The sequence below is a fragment of the Aptenodytes forsteri genome, unplaced genomic scaffold (genome assembly GCF_000699145.1).
Source record: "Aptenodytes forsteri isolate BGI_AS27 unplaced genomic scaffold, ASM69914v1 Scaffold404, whole genome shotgun sequence".
Taxonomy (NCBI): Eukaryota; Metazoa; Chordata; class Aves; order Sphenisciformes; family Spheniscidae; genus Aptenodytes; species Aptenodytes forsteri.
In genome coordinates this window covers 4577768-4596480 of record NW_008795629.1, presented here as the reverse complement: position 1 = coordinate 4596480, position 18713 = coordinate 4577768, and the positions used below count along the sequence as shown (strand labels likewise).

General features: G+C 39.5%; 1 protein-coding gene across 1 annotated transcript in view; it reads right to left on the bottom strand.

Annotated features, from left to right (window-relative positions):
- The window catches only part of ARMC9 (armadillo repeat containing 9), a 71645-nt gene that overhangs the window by 47654 nt on the left and 5278 nt on the right, over nucleotides 1-18713 (bottom strand). Inside the window, exons 4-8 of the mRNA XM_019472880.1 lie at nucleotides 17199-17354; nucleotides 14389-14481; nucleotides 13229-13253; nucleotides 6515-6672; nucleotides 4858-4956 (exon numbers count right to left, since the gene is read on the bottom strand). Of these exons, the coding sequence (XP_019328425.1) occupies nucleotides 4858-4956; nucleotides 6515-6672; nucleotides 13229-13253; nucleotides 14389-14481; nucleotides 17199-17354 (531 nt within the window). The remainder of the gene's footprint in view (nucleotides 1-4857; nucleotides 4957-6514; nucleotides 6673-13228; nucleotides 13254-14388; nucleotides 14482-17198; nucleotides 17355-18713) is intronic.

Genomic DNA, 18713 nt, shown 5'->3' with positions numbered 1-18713 from the left:
GTCAAATGACATGATGGAAGATGGCGATAACATTCAACTGCAGCTAGGAAAAAAGCCTTATGGTAAAACAGGGCTTTAGAGAAGCCTTGGAAACATCTCCCAACTGTAACACAGTAGTGTGGCCTCTCTCCCACTACAGGCAGCAGAGGCATCCTGTTAATGGATTGTACTTCAGGCTCACAAGCTGACCCAGGAGGTCACAGAGCTGGCAAGAGGCATGAAGTTGCTCTGCAGAAGAATGAGATCCAAGCCAGCTTACCGGGGAGCACAAAGCAACAGCCAACGCCAGAAGCCCTTGCTAAGTAAGACTTCGTGGGTATGGTTACACTGGGAAAATCTTTTGGTTAAGAGACATCATTGCCTCAGGTCTTAAAGCCAGTTCGGTAAGAAAGACTTGTTATGGGATTTGTCCTCCCAATATGAATTTCTTCCAGTATGAAAGGACAGGCCTTCAGCCACATGGGGGCCAAACCAGGAAGCTGATGTTTGTACAATAACAGCACACATTAGTAAGTGATACACGCTACCTTTATTGTAATTGCAAAGCCTGAGACCTCAAGGCTTTATATTACACAATACTCCTTTCCTGACATTAAAAATTGAGCACAGAGTACAATGCACTGGGAAGAAAATCAAGTTTGCATACAGATAATGCTACCAAGGATATAATCCAAGACATACTCTTTAATTTCCTTGAGCAATACTTCATTTTGGTTACAGCATTGGTACAGTCCTCCTTCCCAGTATAACTTAAAACTACCAGTGTAGTGTAGCTGATTTAACAAAATATACTGTAGAGCTCAAGTACACATCTCAGAGAATGATGTAGCTTTAGCATTTTCCGCTCTCAGAACCTGCTCCCAAAGCTGGATTGTCCCGAGTTGCGCCAGTATAGCTCACTGTGAAGTCAAGCACCTCCTCTTTCCAAACTATGTAATGCACATCCACTCACCCCCTAAGTAAGAGTGGTAGAAATTTAAGGCTGCATGTCAGTACATTACTTAACAAAAAAGTAATTTCCTTGCTAATGATTTTCTTTTCTGCTCATCTATTTAGAGATACTGATCCACCAAAACTAATTTATTTAGGTCTGGTCCTGACATCGGGTGATGTCAGTGAGATAGGGTCAAATCCTGAATACTCAAGGCAAAGTGGGGAAAAAAAAACAAACAACAAACGACCACATTTAATGTGTGCCAAAACTCTTTAGACACTGACTTTTTTTTTTTTTTTAAACCTCTCACTTATCTTGCCTACACAGTGACCTAATGGTAAGGATGAGAAAAGGAGCTGCCCCTCTGCTAGTCTCTTCCCTCTGCAATTATACAGGTGACTGCCCCTTACAGCAGCAGGAGTTCTGTGAAATGGAGTAGCTGGAAACACCACACTCTAGTGTCTCTAATTAGTTATGAGCAAAAAGTGAAGGAACCTTCCAACACAAATCCAGCACAGATGCTGCAAACTCATGCTACTACTTAGTCTGGGTCACGATGCCTCCAGCTTTATTCCAAAACTTATGCAAAAACCTGAAACCACTTAAGGATAGAACAATAATATCTAAGTGTATAACAATGAGGTATTTGGAATCCTTGAAGAAAAAGTAATGGGATGCCTTAGTGGCCTAGTGGCAAACAGCCAGAATTTGGTTTTTAGTCCATCTCATCTGGCTTCCTGGATCAACAGAGTCAGGGAGTGGTTAGAAGTATTTTGGGATGATGAGGAAGAAGTCACATTTTTCTTTTCAGAAGATGGACTATATATATTTTTTCTTCTTACACTTATTTGTGTTTCTACATGTTTGCTATTCATGTATAAAAACAGAACTCTCTACATGGGAAACAAACAAGAAGTATCATCAACTAAGTGTGGACAAAAGGATAAGATGAGGAAACCTGGTTATGATGCAGTGAAGGTCTACAAGTGAAGACTGTGATTAGCCCTCCAAAACTTGGCTAATGCCTCAGACAGCCTGAGTGCGTGGGTCTGCTTATAGAAACAACATTAGATTTCAACGACAGTAGCTACTATAACCTCACTGTCAAGGAGTGACCTAAACCGGTCGAGAAACCCTTAATCTAAACAGTCTCGGTGCTATAGCTGTCCTGGTCCTTCAATAGAGAACTTTGCTGGCACAGCAGCTACCTCAAATAGTGTGGGTAAAGGAGCCACAATGTCACACAGAAATAGTTATGCTAGCAAAGCCTAGTATAAAAAATAGATAGAACTGTGCCAGAAGAACACAGCTTTACTCAGCTTAACCTGGCTAATTTGGGACAGAAGGGAGGCAAAAATTTACTTCCAGGAGGGAAAAAAAATCCACCACCACCAAATCCTCTCCAGGAGGGAAAAAAAATCCACCACCACCACCAAATCCTCGTTCTCTGACCTATCTATATAGCTGGAGACTGTGCTAAAGTGGCCACAGTGGCATAAGTATAGTGGCAAAGATGCTTCCAGAGCAGAAATGCTTTTAGAGAAGCAGGAGTAAATAAACATGATGCATAAGATCAACAATCATTTCACAGCTGAGCATCTTTTAGTAGAAGGAAACAGAGGAAGTATGGCTGCAAGAGATTTTGAGCGGTCACCTAATCTGTCCTGGAGGAGCAGCCAAACATCAACAATTCCTGGTAAATGGTAACCGTTTGTCTACCTCGTTCTCCAGTGACAAAGATTCTGGCTGAAATACTGTGCTTATACACTGCTGCTTACCCACTTCTTCAATGATCACTTATTCTTAAAACTCTTAAAAGTCTTTTTTTCATAGAGAAGGAAACAGATGCCTATACCTAAAGGCTAAACCGTACAAGGACAGATGTTTATACTAAAATAGCATATGCGATAGGGTTACAGAAAGACATATGCAGTCTAGCAGTAATCCACCCAGCTTTTATCGGTGAAGACACAGCTTCAGCCACTTCTGCACTCTCTGCAGAGCAGATAAAGAAACAAATCAGCACCTTGCATAAGGGTGACACTCTTCCCTCTGCCTCCTTCCCAAAAGGGTTCAAGAGATCAGAGGATCAACTTATGATAGAAAGAAATAGTAAGAGTGAAGCCCTGGGCAAATGGAGCACCTTGAAATCACAGGAGAAAAAGAGAAGCCTTGATGCAAGCAGAGAGCAGGAACAGATAGAAGAGGGCATGTGGCTGTACAGAATGGATGATCTCAGTACAGGGAAGGGGAGCTGGCAGACACACACAACCCCAACATCAGATGGCAAAAATGCCAAACTACTGGGGTACATAAAGCATTATCTCGGAAAGCCATTGGCAGGGAAAGAGGGAAGACCCCTGAAAATTGTTGGTTAGAAGAAAGATTGGGGGGGTACAGATTACGGGGTGGGAGATGGCATAACCATGCACCACGGACATGGTGTAAATCTGAGGAGAGAGGAGTTACAGACAGCCCCTAAAGTTGAGGTAGTAGACAGAGATCGTGGTTCCGTCCCAAAACCCTGGGATATGCAGCCTGCAAAAGCTGCTAAGAGTGCACCTCCTAAATACATGGCAAGTCAGAGAAAGGAGTTCTGACCATTAACAGGGAAGTGAGGGCATTTAAAACAGCTTGAAGAGCAATGAGGAATAATATTTATCTCTGAAAATATTAGCACATAGAAAAGAAAAAGGAACATTTTTATTATCTCCTCATCTTTCTGTAACAGATTTTCAAGAGGAACAAAATGTACCCATAGCGTCATTGTTATTAAAAACCTTGGCTAGAATAAGGAGCAACAATCTTATTTTCTTCTGCTTTTCCTTTGACACTTCGCAAAGCTCTTCTACTACAAAGTTAAGTATACATGAATGTCTGCCACGGCAAAAACAATAAGCACAGTTCATGACTGTGGCTTGTCTTTGTGAAGCAGTGGCACACAATATTTTAATATTAAAATGTTTTAATGCAGTTTTAACATTAACACTTATTGGAAAAATTTGAACAAGCTAGGTATTAAAAAAGGTTGTACCACTAAACAGCTCTTACACTATCATTAAGTCATTTAAAATGTCACACCCCCAGGCACAGTTTCACAGACACTAGAAACTATCCTAAGCTGGTTCCGCTCCTGAGGGGGGAAAAAGGCTCCCTCTCCATTTAGGCAGAAGAGATTGAGCAGAACATTAATGGGCACAAGCAGCTAGGTATACTGCAGCCATCTGAAAAGGAACAAGAGACTGGTGGAGTGGGAAGATAAAAGCCCTAGGGATCCTGAGCTGCTTATCAATAAGATCAAAGATCTTTAGATATGGGGTTAAAGCCCATGATGTAAATCAACGACGTGGCTTGGGTGTGTCATCTAACTGCCCATCTATCAACTAGCTCTTACAAAAAAGGGAAGTCCTCCCTTCCTTCTCTTTTCCCCATTTGTTCTCATGATCCTGTCTGATGCTTCTCCTAAAGGAGAAGCTGGCTAAGCCAATTCACTGTAGGGTTATAGGAGCATCACTGACAGCAGAAAGGAACAGAGCACGTGTCCAGAGCTGAGCAACACCACCACTCCTTTTTAGCTAAATTAAATTGGCTAAGATGTGCCATCAAACCACACTCAGGACATTAATTTTAGGGTAGGTTTGTTTTTGGTTTTTTTTTAAACATTCAGTTAGCATTTTAACAAATACACAGCTTACTGTTATCATAACAACAGAATTAATCATACTTGTGCAGCTATGACTGCGTAACCACGTCATTCACCAGCATTTGAGATCAACAAAACCTTACGTATTGCCATATTCTTATAAAAGCTTGGACACATTATGTTTTGTCTTTACTATCTCACATTCATTGTTCAATATACAGCTTAAGTGGTATTGTCTTTTGAGATAGCTACTGTAAAAAACCCAAACATTAATACTTACAGTTCCAGGCCTTGTGAAGTCAATACTATGTGCTACACTTTGTCTCATCTGATTGCTAAACAAGCGAACACAAACACTTTGAAGATACTCTGGTGTGATCTAAAAAGTAGGAAACATAAAGAGAGAATAGGACTATATAAAACATACACTTTCTACCAGACAAGTGTTTCTATATTAAAGGTTTGTGGGTTTTTTTTTTTAAGAGGGCAAGAAATCACACACCTGAGACTCATCGATGCAAGCACAAGGTATATACTGCAACTACAGTTCTGTTCAGAAATTAAGAAAACTGTAAACTCTCTTCATCTGAGAATAGTTATGCTATTCACAAGACTAACGCTAAACACTTTCAGAGAGTCTAGAAGAAAAACAGAATTTGTCACACCTGTGTTTGAATACAGATTTTCCTCAATCAAAAGGTAAGTTGTCCAACAGTAAATATGAAGCAGTTTTGTGCTTTAGACTTAGACAATGATATGCTGATGTGTTGTCTAGCTAAAGAGCAGAACTTACACAACTGTCTTGCACAGCAGAGAGAATAAATATGAATTACAGAGTACAGCACTTTGTGTTTCAATGCAAACCATCTCAGCGGGTTTAGTTTTTTTGTTTTGGGAAATCTACACCACAAAAGAACTGCTTGATTCCAGAACAGTTATTAGCTTCCCCAGAACAGAGGTGAGAGAACTGAGATTATAGAAACGCAGATGGGGACACTTCTGATATTCTCAGACCTATAGCGAGACAACAAAACCCTTCAAATTCAGAATGCTGTAACTTCAACATGATTTTATTCAGTACCCAGCTCCACTTTGGATTCAGAAATGACAGAAACCAAGATTCATAACGAAAGAGCACCCTCAGCTGGATACACTTGGGAAGGATCAAATGACTGCCCAGGAACTCCGAGGTCATTCTCCCTGCTAACAATTCACAGCTCCTTTAAAAGCATCTAGAGGCCACTAACATCTACCATAATAATAAACTTCAGGTTACAGTTATAGTTATAGTACAGAGGCATGCTCGCAGAGAAGACGGCACAAAAGATGAAGCATAAAATCATCTTTGTATAAAAAATACCCATAAGAAAGTTGTACCTTCTCCAGTCACATACGCGTGGCCTGTTTCACACAGTGAATAACTCATTCACTCCTACCCCAGTTCCCTTTACCAATTAAATTAACAAGTTCAGCTTAGCAGAACAGAGAGTAAAGCTCTTCCTCACCAAAATTTTAGATGAGAAGATTGTTTCCACCACAGTGTAACTTAAAACAGACTTGGCAGCAGTTTTAAATATACAACAACCTCTGATGGGCTGGATTGCAGTCAGTAATCACAGAAATGCCCTCTAATCACTGCTGATGCCAAAGCGCAAAAGGGGACTCTCACAAAAGATCTGAGATGTCTTGTGAGATGGTGATAGTTTCTTCAAGATTTCTGAGCCAGCACAATTCAACCCAACTTCTGCACTAACTTTATCCTAGTACACAGCAGCAACAGAAGAATCTCTCATCCAAAGTGCTGTGTTCATTAGTAAAGAGACACAGTGCTTACAGAAATGCTCATAACTACAAAGTTTAATTCATATTTTAGTGGCGTTCTCTCTCCATTTTCGGGGGGGTGGGGGAAGCAAGTACACATCTGAGTCATCTCTTACCATCTTGCCATTGACTGTGGCCTCCAAGGAATCCACCAGCTCTGCAGTGACTCCTATGAGATTATGGTAGTCTGCCTGCATTTTGTTAAATCGTTTCAGGTAGGTCATGGTCCTATGCTCAGATTCCACTAATTGTTGATGAAGATGTTGCAACATTTCTGTCAATATAATAATGAAAAAGAAATAACATCACCTTTTCAACCGAAAGGACAAAGGAACCCACAAGCATTTTTACTGCTCTGAAGGGACAACTTCAAGTGCTGCTGTGGAATTATTTTTATCCAAGGGGCGGAATTTCACTGCAAGGATAATTCCACACTACTAGTGTGATTTCATTTCATCGCGACAGCTACAAGTATTTATTTTGCCTTAATTGCCCAAAGAAACAATTGCTTCACAGTTACAGCAGCAATACAACTATTAGACAGTAAACATCACTGAATACATTTGTGAAGAGGATACTGTTTTAAAGGACTGTTAATACAAGAAGTTCCGTGCTATCAGAGACAAAATGAGGCCGTGGGCATCGAATCAGAAGAATATATGACAAAATGCAGCTCAGACTTGGTTAACTGAACTTGCTATCTGCAGATGAGATTCATACACTATCTTCTACATTCACTAAAGTAACTGGGTAAAAAACATTATCACACCGAGCAACTGGAAAGGTCAAGCAGCCACTTCAAAGATAAAACAACAAAACAGGAGAACAACAGTACCCAGAGATTCATGCCAGTGTTTGTTAGATTACACTGTGAGGCTGGGTGTCTTCTCCAGTTTATTTACAGAAATAGACCACTGATATTTAGGTTATGTAGTGCTTTGCTTATTTTAAAGTAAATACTAAGTCTTCTATCTTTTAAGGAAAATGGTGCAACTCACAGAAAAAACCCCAAACATTCAAGTTATCCAGTTCCTCATGTGCTATTAAAATATTCACTGAATTCCTCAAAGTTGCAGGGAATTCTCTACTTCATTCTCTACTTCTACACAAAATTTTTCAGGTGATTCCATCATTTACTGGTTGATGGTAAGCTATATTAGTTACTTTTAGTACCTTTAGTTTCTGAAAATAACTCAAATTTTTCTTTTATTTCTGTCTAAATTAAAAAAAAAAAAGTTACATTCCTGATACATTTTGTTCCATTGGGTTCAATTACTTTAGAGACGACAGAAGCAAACTAAGCACCAAAATCCGTATCCTCCATCCCAGTCTCAGCCCTAGCCAAATTAGCATTCTACATGGAAGTCAGGCATGGAATCTGGAGCCGTGTACCGCAGTGCTCATCTTCATGACTGGACAAAACTATGAAGGGAGGCACAATAATTCTATTGTTACTGCTGATGTTTATATATTTTGCTAGAACATTATGTTTTAAATTAGTTTGCTGAGAAGCCAGTGTTGCTCTAGTGTTGTGAAAATGGCATCGTGCCCATCTGCAAACAGACTGAATAGTTGCCATAGGACTTTCTGTTAAACAATGGGCAGGAATCAGCTTGACTACAGGGTTTCAGACAGAAGTAGGATCCATTTTCACAGATTTAAAATATTTTTGGGTCAGAGTAGAGCATTCCAAACAGCACAATATGACACAGTTTAGGTCCAAACAGACCCAGAGGGAAGAAAAACAAAGTAAGTAGCTAAGATGCAAAATTGGAAACTAGAAAAACTAGTTCCTATTCCTGGCTTTGAACAGACTTTGCCCATGATCTCTGAGGAAACCATTATCCTTTTTCATGATTCACTGTCTCTTTCCATAAAGATGTAGATCATATGCTCCTGGTAACATAGAAGCATTGGGAAACGTTACTGATATAAGTAGAAATCTTTGGGATCTTCATTTGGAGAATCCTAAGCAGTACAAAGTTTCACCACACAGTTATGGTCTGTGTTTAAAAAAACCTCAGAATAGAATACCTTGCAGCTATGATAAACAAGCTCTGGAGAATTGAGGTGTAGTTATTTAAAAACTGTCCCTTGCCATTTGCTCCCCTGCTCTCTGAACTCAGGCACGAACCTCTGCTGTCCCATGGCAGCTGGCATAAGGGTGGTAATCTTAAGCAGAGGGAAAAATGGGGAGTGGAAGTGCCGTATTAGCACCACGGCTTATCTGGTAGAGCCTTCATAAGTCGTCCTCTACAATGGCGATCTAATTATATTGCAGGTAGTGATGTACTACTACATGCACAAATATCTGCCAAACAACTTCTGACAAACTGCTTCAAAAAGCAATAAACACGTGAACATATGAGACGCAAAACTGCCAGAAAAATACTATTCAAATACAACTGTTCATAAAGCTTTTATTACAAATTAAAAAGATCAAAGTCACTAGGTAGCTCTATGAATTCAGATGTTGGAAATTGCTTTAAAAACTTGTCACATCTTATGGATATTTAGGGTTTCTGAAATAGGCTGCTTTCATCTCATTTATATGAAAAGCAGTAGATGGGCAGAACAGCTTATTTTTACTTTCAGAAAATTTAGCAAAATTATCTTTTTAATAGGATCTTTTAGAGAAAGTGTGCATTAATAGACTTTAGCTATAAATCGACAGTCTTAAAATAAAGCATGGAATACAGAGAAGGTACATTTTCTTAATTCTAATCTGTATTTTTTCAAAATTTGTGAGTTAAGGGGGGGGGGGAAGACAGTTATTTTACCCTCACAGCCTCCTCCCCTCTAAGAATGGCTGCTTTCCGAGAATCATTCATGAATCACAGCACTCTGCACCTGCAGGATTTGTGACTGACACCTGATATCAAACTGCAAATCAAGCCACCCTTATGATATTTTCCTTATACTTTCTAGGATGGAGCCAAAACTGGTGTGAAATAAGAATAGAAGCCGAGACAAGCCACAGATCCTGTTCAAATCCACCAAAATACACTTGGGGGGGAAAAAAAAAAAAGAGAACACTAGAACAGCTCCCAGTAACATCAAGTAATCTTGCTGAGAATGCCAAACTTTTTACAATTCTTTAAGCTGCTAAAACCATCTCAACTGCAATCAATATTCATCAACTTAAAAATCAGAAGAGTTAAGACAGCTTCCAAAGACAACCCACATTATTCTTCCTTGATAATAATAATTCAACTTTCATTTTATTTTTATTCCACAGCCATCACTGCTAAAGTGCTACCACAGCTTTAATTTGAGACTGCTCCAAAACAAGAATATTTTTCTAAACTAATAAAGATTCTGAGAGCAACCATTGCACAAAACTAGCCACTTTTCAGCACTTTATTCCTTTGCCTAGATGAGCAAATTGGAATACATTTTTATTTAACTGTGATACCACACATTTGATTCAGAAATTTCCAGTGGGCGTATCTAGAGCGTGACTTTCACTCAGAGGAAAGTTGGAAGCACCAAGTCATGAAACATAAACCTACTCATAATTTGCTTGCTTTTCATAGCCCAGTGGGGAGAACTTCCAGTGGTGAAAATTCATCTTCCAACTACAGTCAGCAGGAAAAACTACATAACCAAAACTAAATGCAGCTCATGAGTGCTAGTCTTGGCAACTAAGAATCAGGGTCCAACTTACCTCTTGCCTGTTAAATCCAGGGATTATCAGTTATAAACACTGGTCTTTACTAAGAAAAGAGAGTCAAAGAGAAGAATCACAAAGCCTTGACATATCTTGCGTTTTTTATATCACTATCGTCTCACCTGTAAGTAATTTTACTAAAAAAGGAAAAATATTTAATTAAAGTTTCTCTTACCAAGAGGGCAGGAAGCTTTCATCATTGACATGTAGCTGACCGAAGTACAGACAGCTGTTGGAATAGCTGGTGCTGTGCTGCCCCATTCCCCCCTTGCATTCCTGCCATATCCCCATAATCAGTAACAGCATTCATGCAGACAGATCAGGGAGCTACCAGTCAGGTAAAAATTAATATTTAGTTGCTTGTTTAAAATGTTAAATCATTGCCATCTGAGTCAGGATAGGGGAGAAGGAAAGAGTGCCTTTCAGAGGCAGTTCAGATTTAAGTCACCTTGCAGCAGCAATCTAACTGCACCCGTAATAGGAAGCAGAGAGTAACACCACACATTTGGCTTCTCTCTTTCCCTCCCCCAGACACAACTTCCAACACTGACAAATGCTTTCTACATATGATAAGCTTATAGGTGTGTGTGTGTGTGAAGCTCTGGACCTAATACTTACCAGAACCATCTGTGGAGGAAAAGAGAGGAAAATAAAGGACAGAGGACTAACCTCCTGGTTTAGGAAGATACAGCGTACAGTAAAGCTTGTGACTCTGCCAAATGAAGATGCTGGCACTAGGCATTACCTGAACTACTGCATGTTTCTACCAGTATTCTTGCCGGCTCTCTCATGTATGTAATTGTCAAGCCTTTTTAATGTTTTGACTCCAGTTCCTATGAGCAGCCAAGGAGTTACCCATATGCACATAATTCCACAATAAGCTCTTCTCTCTAAGTGAGAGGTTGGTCATTATCCTTTACAACAACTTACCTACACCTCAAACATGCTTCCTGAACTTGTGCTTGCTCTCTCTGTCTCTCTAATCTCAGCCCACCTCCACATACTTTGCTAGAAGCACTGACTTTGGCCAGGTTGAGCTCCTGCATACAATGCAGCAGAGCTCTCAGCAGAGGAGTTGCAGGTCCCAAGAGCTGCTGTCAGACATCAGGGCTCCTTAGAGGACACCGAAACCTTGCTATTAGGAGAGGCAGTAGTTGCCTTGCTGCCTTCTTGCTTACCTCATTTCCATAAAAATTACTATTCATATTCTAAACTGGTATCTTTCCACATTAATAGTCGTTCAGACTATAGCAAATCTTGACAAACAGGTAGGTCACACTTCACCTTCTCATATGCAGCAGCCTGACACACTTCCTCCACTCTCCCCTTTCCTGAAATGGTGGAAGAGCAGCCATGAACTCATCCACAGATTTGTAATGAGGCAGTGAAGGGGACAGTAGCTGAACACACTTCCAAGTACTTCATTCCCTCCGTTCCTGTTAGCACACAGGACACACAGAAGGTCTGAAGCTCTCTGTGCAAGATGCCAACCATTCTGCAATTCTTCTCTTTCCAGCCAAACTGAAAACATATAGGAGAGCTGTAAGTTAAGCACAACTGCCACACAGATGGCTTTGAAAGTCATATATTAAAGTTTTTTAGCAAATGCGTAAAAAGTCAGACTGTAGCAGGTTAATCAGGAAAGGTAAACACACTAAACTCTCCAGGACACCCTCAAGAGCATATGTACCACCCCACCCAAATTTGAAGTGCTTCAGTATGTCAGACTAATAACTGGCAACTATTTACAAAAGGCTGTTTTCAGGATTCTTTGCCATACTGGTCTTCATTCATGTGTTGCCTATTAATTTTCTTTGCGTTTCTCCTTCACTGATAAGTAAACATTCTCCAACAGTGAGTATTTACTGTGGATCCCATGTGATCTGAACAGCATACTGCAAAAATAACCTCTCAGATCCAAAACTTTCATACGAGACAGGCCTCAAGTAACCTTTATGAAAAATCCAAACCTATTCAACCTCCAAGGCACGTAACATCTACAAATTAAGGCTGACCTGCACGGATTCAACACCATGACAGACCCTGTACTTGTACAAAGCACAGAACCTGTCCAAATAAAAAATAATTAGGCCCAAAATAATTCAGGCCCAATCGTGTAGTTATTTCTTTTTAATCAGAGTACGGAATTATTGCCTTCAGGAAAGTCCACCACAAGGAAAAAGAGTAACTTCTGGAAAATAAAAATCCACAAAGATCTTTCTATTATTCAATGAAAGTCTAATGCAACACAAAGCACAAAATAACAAAGAAAACACCTGGAACTCACAGTGGGAGATGAGCCTAACTTTCTCCTTAATTCAATCTACAAATAGTAAATCCTCAGTGTAAAATTACAGATTAAAATAACTCAAGAGGAAAAGTCATTTTAGGAACCCAGCTGGGCTCATATAAATCCCTACCAATAAAGTGAACACAGTAAGTCAAGTGAAAAAACGAATGCAAGGGAGTTGGGAACCAGAGTTCTATTTATTGAACTGATTTTTAAAAGGCACATATTTCAAGTACCATCAACATGTAACGGGATTCAGTGCTGAAATAATTATTTTTTAAAGGACCCCAAGTCACTTACACACTTAAGTGTGTATGAACAGCTTACCTAAAAATGCAACACATGAGAGTCACACTTAAATTAACACATTCTTATTCAAGAGATATCAATATGTACCATTTTAGGAGTTTAAACAGGATGAGTGAATAAGAACAAAAATCAACTTTGTCTAAGATCATCAGATAGTCATCAGAATAACTGAATGAGATTTGAAATCTGGAAGATGCAGCTAGGCATAAGCAGGTATGGGAAAGGAATCTGAGGAAACTTACTTTCACCATAACTGAAAACAGAGAGCTGGTACGCACTTTGTACAGAGTTCTCCACTTGTTTTTACCGTATTTCAGGACAGAACAGACTTAAAATACAAATCCTACTACTAGGCCCCCTCCCATTTCTAGTACATGCCTATGCTCAACCCTACATGACTTCAAGCAGTCTAGCAATAACTGTCACCAAGACAGGGGTCTGGATTTCAAAGGACTTTTTGCCATGCAGCACTAGTTTCCCCGTCATTGCAGGTGTACTTTCCACTACTATTATAGCCCCTAATAATCTTACGGAATATCCTTACCACATCTCAGCATTTACCTTTGTTGCACTGTCCATTCTCCTTCTGTTGTGCAAGTAGGAGCAGTTCAGGAAAAGGTGCGTCCTTTCAGAACGTTTGTTCCAGAGACACAGAATGAGAAATTCAACCAACTGGCAAACCCAACCAAGTCAAATATTCCTATTGTCCCAGGCAACAGCCAATGCCTGATGCTTCACAGGAGAGCAAGAATAAATGGATCAATAATAAACACATAAAAGTCTCATAAGTGCACAATGTACAATGTTGCATGGAGACTTGAGACTTTTTGCTGACCTTTAAATATGCTAGATCCAGTCCTAAAGTATAAGATATGGTAACTCCAGTCTAAATGTATTAACACCAAAATCAAAAGTGAAACTGCTGATTTTATATAAAATACATGCAAATGTGTTACACAAAACATCCATAACATGGGAGTGAAAGCAGTGTTTTGATCACTGCTCCCCATCCTGGCAAATGGGCAGGAATGGAATGGAAGGAATATAATTTCCAGCTCATCATTCAATACCACCATGGCAAGATGCTGCTTTAGAATAAAGTAAGATACAGCAGGAAAAGGACTTTCAACTTCTCCTGTAAAAAAAAAAAACAAACTAGAAACAAAGACTCCAGTTCAGTTCTCTCTACCTTGCCCTTAACTGTACTGACCAAAAATGAAGAAGATAATTTGTCATATAGCTAGTTAGTTTGCAAATTAGGCCTGACAACACAGCTTAAACAATATTGGTAGAAAAACAATACAGTCTGAAGCACAAGCCATTTAGTAAAACAATAATTTCTGAAATCCTTAAAAGCCCTGGAAAACTTTCAGCTAGTGCCTGAAATGGCTAATTGAAAAGACTAATAGCTTTACAAATGCTAAGAAAGAAGTCAGGTCAGGTTGGTGCCTTGGGGTGTCCTGTACTTTATACGTGGAAGCAAAGAATGGTCGTATGATAAATATACAGGTTCATATGCATCTATACATTGTCTTTACATAACTTTTTCAAAAGGTCTTTCTGAACGTGGACTATAAACAATGTTTCCTTATCATAAAAACACTGAACTGCAACATTACTGCAATTCTGCAATAAATCTTAGCAGCACACTCTTCCAATAAATTATACTGCCTCTTTATAGTAATTCTGATTATCTTCAAAGTGTTTTCTCTAAAGGATACAAATAAATTGAGAAGCCGGGGAGTCTGTCTGGCTTTGAGAGTCAGAGACAGGAACTTTTCCAATCTTGTCCTCAAATCCAACGTCCAAGAATCCTTGAAAAGAAAAACAAATTATGACAGTTGTTCACCAAATATGTACACTCTGCTGAAAGTACTGTTTGGATCACAGCAACCTTCCACTAGCAAACAGGGCAGCCAGCACTGTATTGAAAAGATTTTCCCTTCACTGTTACTGAAGTGAACGTGTTTGCTGGCTACCCATAAAAGTGTACAGAAGTTAGAAGAGAGTTCAGTATTATTCCTAGAGAAGAGTTCTAAAAACATGATGTAGCTTTATTTCAAGTGTAAAACTATCATATAGTGTTGGTGCCTTGTATGCACATGCAACAACTGCCTCTAAAATAGAAGTACCTTTAAAACATAAGCAACTTGAGAAAAAGATAAAAAGATGAATATGAATCTTAAATTTATTAAATAGAGTACGAGCTGAATAATTTTCCATTGCTCAGTTTTCAAAAAGTAATCACTGTAGTCATCTTTCACTCCTAACAAGATCTGGGAATTGTAAATTTTGTCAATAACTATTGCAAGTGTCATGACATGACATCAGTGATCAGGGTACAACATTTCTAAAATAAGGATTTGGAGAATAACAACTCATGTACGAAAAATAGACCAACATATCAGCCACTAACTGGAATGCTGTCTTCTGCCTGGCATAGTGTCTCATAAGCACAAGAAAAGAATAGTTAAGGAAAAAAGCCAAACTACACCTAAGAATTCACTGAATACTCATTTCTTCTATTTCAAACCTTCAGTCAAGCTAGTTTCTGCTTGACGAAAAGCTAGCCAACAGATGAAAAAGCAGTATCTTCCAACAAGTAGCAGGAGCTTCCTAAATTTACTGCTGTATATGTGTATGTTGCAAGCTGTTCTCGCAGCTCAGATTTGCCCTTATTTCATCATGCTGGAGAACGTACAGAATTTACTTGCTGCATTTACCAATTCACTATCCAGACAGTGGTGCACCACGGTATGCTGTATATTACCAAAGGAACCATGTCTCCTACAGAGAGGAGTGTGTATTATTTTTCAAGATGTATTACACAAACAGACAGGAACTCCAGCTATATAAAGCATCAGACGCCTGAGAAAAAAAAATGCTATAAGAACACTGCTTAGTAGACTAGTGACTCACTGCTGTTCTTTCTCAAACATAAAACAATCTGTGTTTCAACACTAACATGGAATGAGCTGTACAATTCCCACAAGAAAATATGAGTGACTGTAGACTAAGAGCTTGGACACTGGGTTACTATGAATAAACCCGAGGATCTCATCGTAGACAAGGCATTAAAAAGAAAAAGCTGCTAAGTATAATTAAAAAAGAGTAGTCATATCCCATCTCTGAAGTCAACCAGTACATCTCATTATTTATACCTAGTCCCAAAGGAAAATGACAGTATATGCCTTTTTTTGGTGTTAAACTGGAGCTCCTCATCAGCTGGTACATCCAAAGTCAGCCCTAGGGCAACTATCACTTAAGCTTTGATTTGATATCAAAAAGGGTGTGGCTTCATGCAGGCCGAAGGTATCTCCTCCCACCACAATAACTCCCTGCAGCTCCTTAGATAAGCCAGCACAACTGTCCATGTGGTAGGATGGTGAAGCATTTCAAGCATATAACCCTGCAAAATATTATACATATTTTACAAACAAATTTGTGTATGCGTGTGTGTGTGTGTACATGGGAGCTGTATACACACACATTCACAGGCAATAAAGCAGATCAGTTCCTTGATCCAGCCCAAGTGCAACCACATAACCAGCCATTTCCAGCACAACCAAGAAGTTAAGGCGCAGTTTTGCACCGCAGGAACAAGCCATCAGCAGGTGGAACGGTGGCTGTACCCTCCCCACAGGAATTGCCACCAATGCTTTGGAACATCAAACTACAGCTCTGGACATCATCTCCTAACCATCTACCTTCACGGTGCCCAGAAAGCAGTCAATGTAAGGGTGTTTTATTACCCCTTCATCAATAGAATAACTGTAGATCATCATCACATTGAAAGTGCACCTGCAAATGAGATCTATTTTGAAGTTCAAGCACACTACCTTTTACACTCTCTTCTCACCTTGCACGTGCAAGCCTAAGAACTGAACTCTGAAACAGCCATTCAAAGGCAAAGGCTAAAACATATTTAACAAAAAAATTAACTAGGAGAAATGCCTGTGGCCAGAGTCACCAAACCACTAAGCACAGTTATGCTCTTCCAGCATTTTTTTTTGGGGGGTGGGGAAGAATCTCAGAACACAGACAACAGTGACTCATTTTCTGTTACAGGAGGATGACGTATAAACTTGACTTTCTCTTTTCCACATTAAATGGCATTGCTTCAGCCTCCTTATGCCTAGCTATCATGTTTTAAATCCAGCTATATATATACACAGATAGTGGGGCTGGGCAACTACCTCAAAGCACATAAGTGGACTTAAACTACTATATAGCAATTCCCAGAAGCATGCGTATTTCAGGGTTGTGTGGAAAGGAAGAAGAGGTAGCAATTCTTATTTATGGACACAAAGCTGCGTACCATTTAGGACTCAAGCAAATATAAAATATATTTAAGATGGTCATCTGTTACTGATAGCGCTCTCACAACCCTTCCTCCATCAAATATATGTTCTTTTATGATTGTACAGTTTCTGTTAAAGGAAACAATAAAAGCGATTACCAAACTAAACATCATTCAACATCTATCACCCCATGAGAAAACATCATAGATACCACCTCTGCAAAATTTTACCTGGAAAAGTTCTTTAAATGAAGGATGTACCATGGGGTTCGGAACAAAAGGCAAAGCATAGAAGGGAAGAAACTCTGTAGTTTGGCTCAGTGCAGCTCCTTTTGTTTCCAGGTATGCCTTAAAATGAGAAATCCTTTCCTCAAATTCAGCTTTGTCCTAGGAAATAAAGCAGCACATTTATTTAGAAAACTACCACTTTGAATGCACTGTAAAGCTGGCAAATATAACAGAGACCTAAATACTTAGCATCAAGTTTGAAATCCCAGAATATTTGTTATCTAAAAAGCAACATTTATTTAACTAGAGAGCACTATATCTTGTTTTCACCACTCAAAAAAGAAAAATTAAATCGATGAAAATAAAGCAGCACATTGATTTAAAAACCTACCACTCTGAATGCACTGTAAAGCTGGCAAATATAACAGAGACCTAAATACTTAGCATCAAGTTTGAAATCCCAGAATATTTGTTATCTAAAAAGCAACATTTATTTAACTAGAGAGCACTATATCTTGTTTTCACCACTCAAAAAAGAAAAATTAAACCGATGTTGTTATTTGTGTCATCCAGGTCCAACAAAAGAAGAGAGGGACAATTGCTTTTTGAATGTAAAATATTCCTGCCCACTTCAGGCTAGATTTCTAAAGCAGAGTGCCATTTCCACACTCAGGGCAGAGAGGAAACACCTATTTTAGACATGCTTTCTTTCAGTGATAAGTGCAGAACCATAAAATCCACTCACACAGCACCAGGAAGGGGAGCTGGCACACGGAACAGACCAAAAGCTCCTTAGAGGCTGGAAAACACACTGAAGGCATCCAAATACTCATGTAGCAGCTGACAGGTGTAAGGCAGGAGCTATTAAGCCCTGGCTGATCTGGCTGGCTCCAGGCTACTTAAACGTCTCTTCATCATAAAAGTCCCATGTAACAGAGATTTTATTTTATGACAGCTTGGAATTACAGTTTTCAATATGATATATCGAGCCGGTCAAGATTCAGCTTCCCCATTTTATCAGAAATGTTTATATTTCAACACATGGCTTCAGTCCAAACTGGAAGCAAAATTAAGTGTTTTAAGAATCTCCTATGGACTACAATTAGAGGTGTGAAAGTATCAGCATGCTGGTATTTTCCAAGTCAAAATACTTCAGGAGCTCCAAGATAAGGACATCTCCAACTTGAAAGTATCAGCATGCTGGTATTTTCCAAGTCAAAATACTTCAGGAGCTCCAAGATAAGGACATCTCCAACTTCTTGGCAGAGTACCATGGGACAAAGCCCTGGAGGGATGAGGGGCCCAAGAAAGCTGGGTAATATTCAAGGATCACTTCCTCCAAGCTCAGGAGCGATGCATCCCAACAAAGAGGAAGTCAGGCAAAAGTGCTAGGAGGCCTGCATGGATGAACAAGGAGCTCCTGGACAAACTCAAACACAGAAAGGAAGCCTACAGAGGGTGGAAGCAAGGACAGGTAGCCTGGGAGGAATACAGAGAAATTGTCCGAGCAGCCAGGGA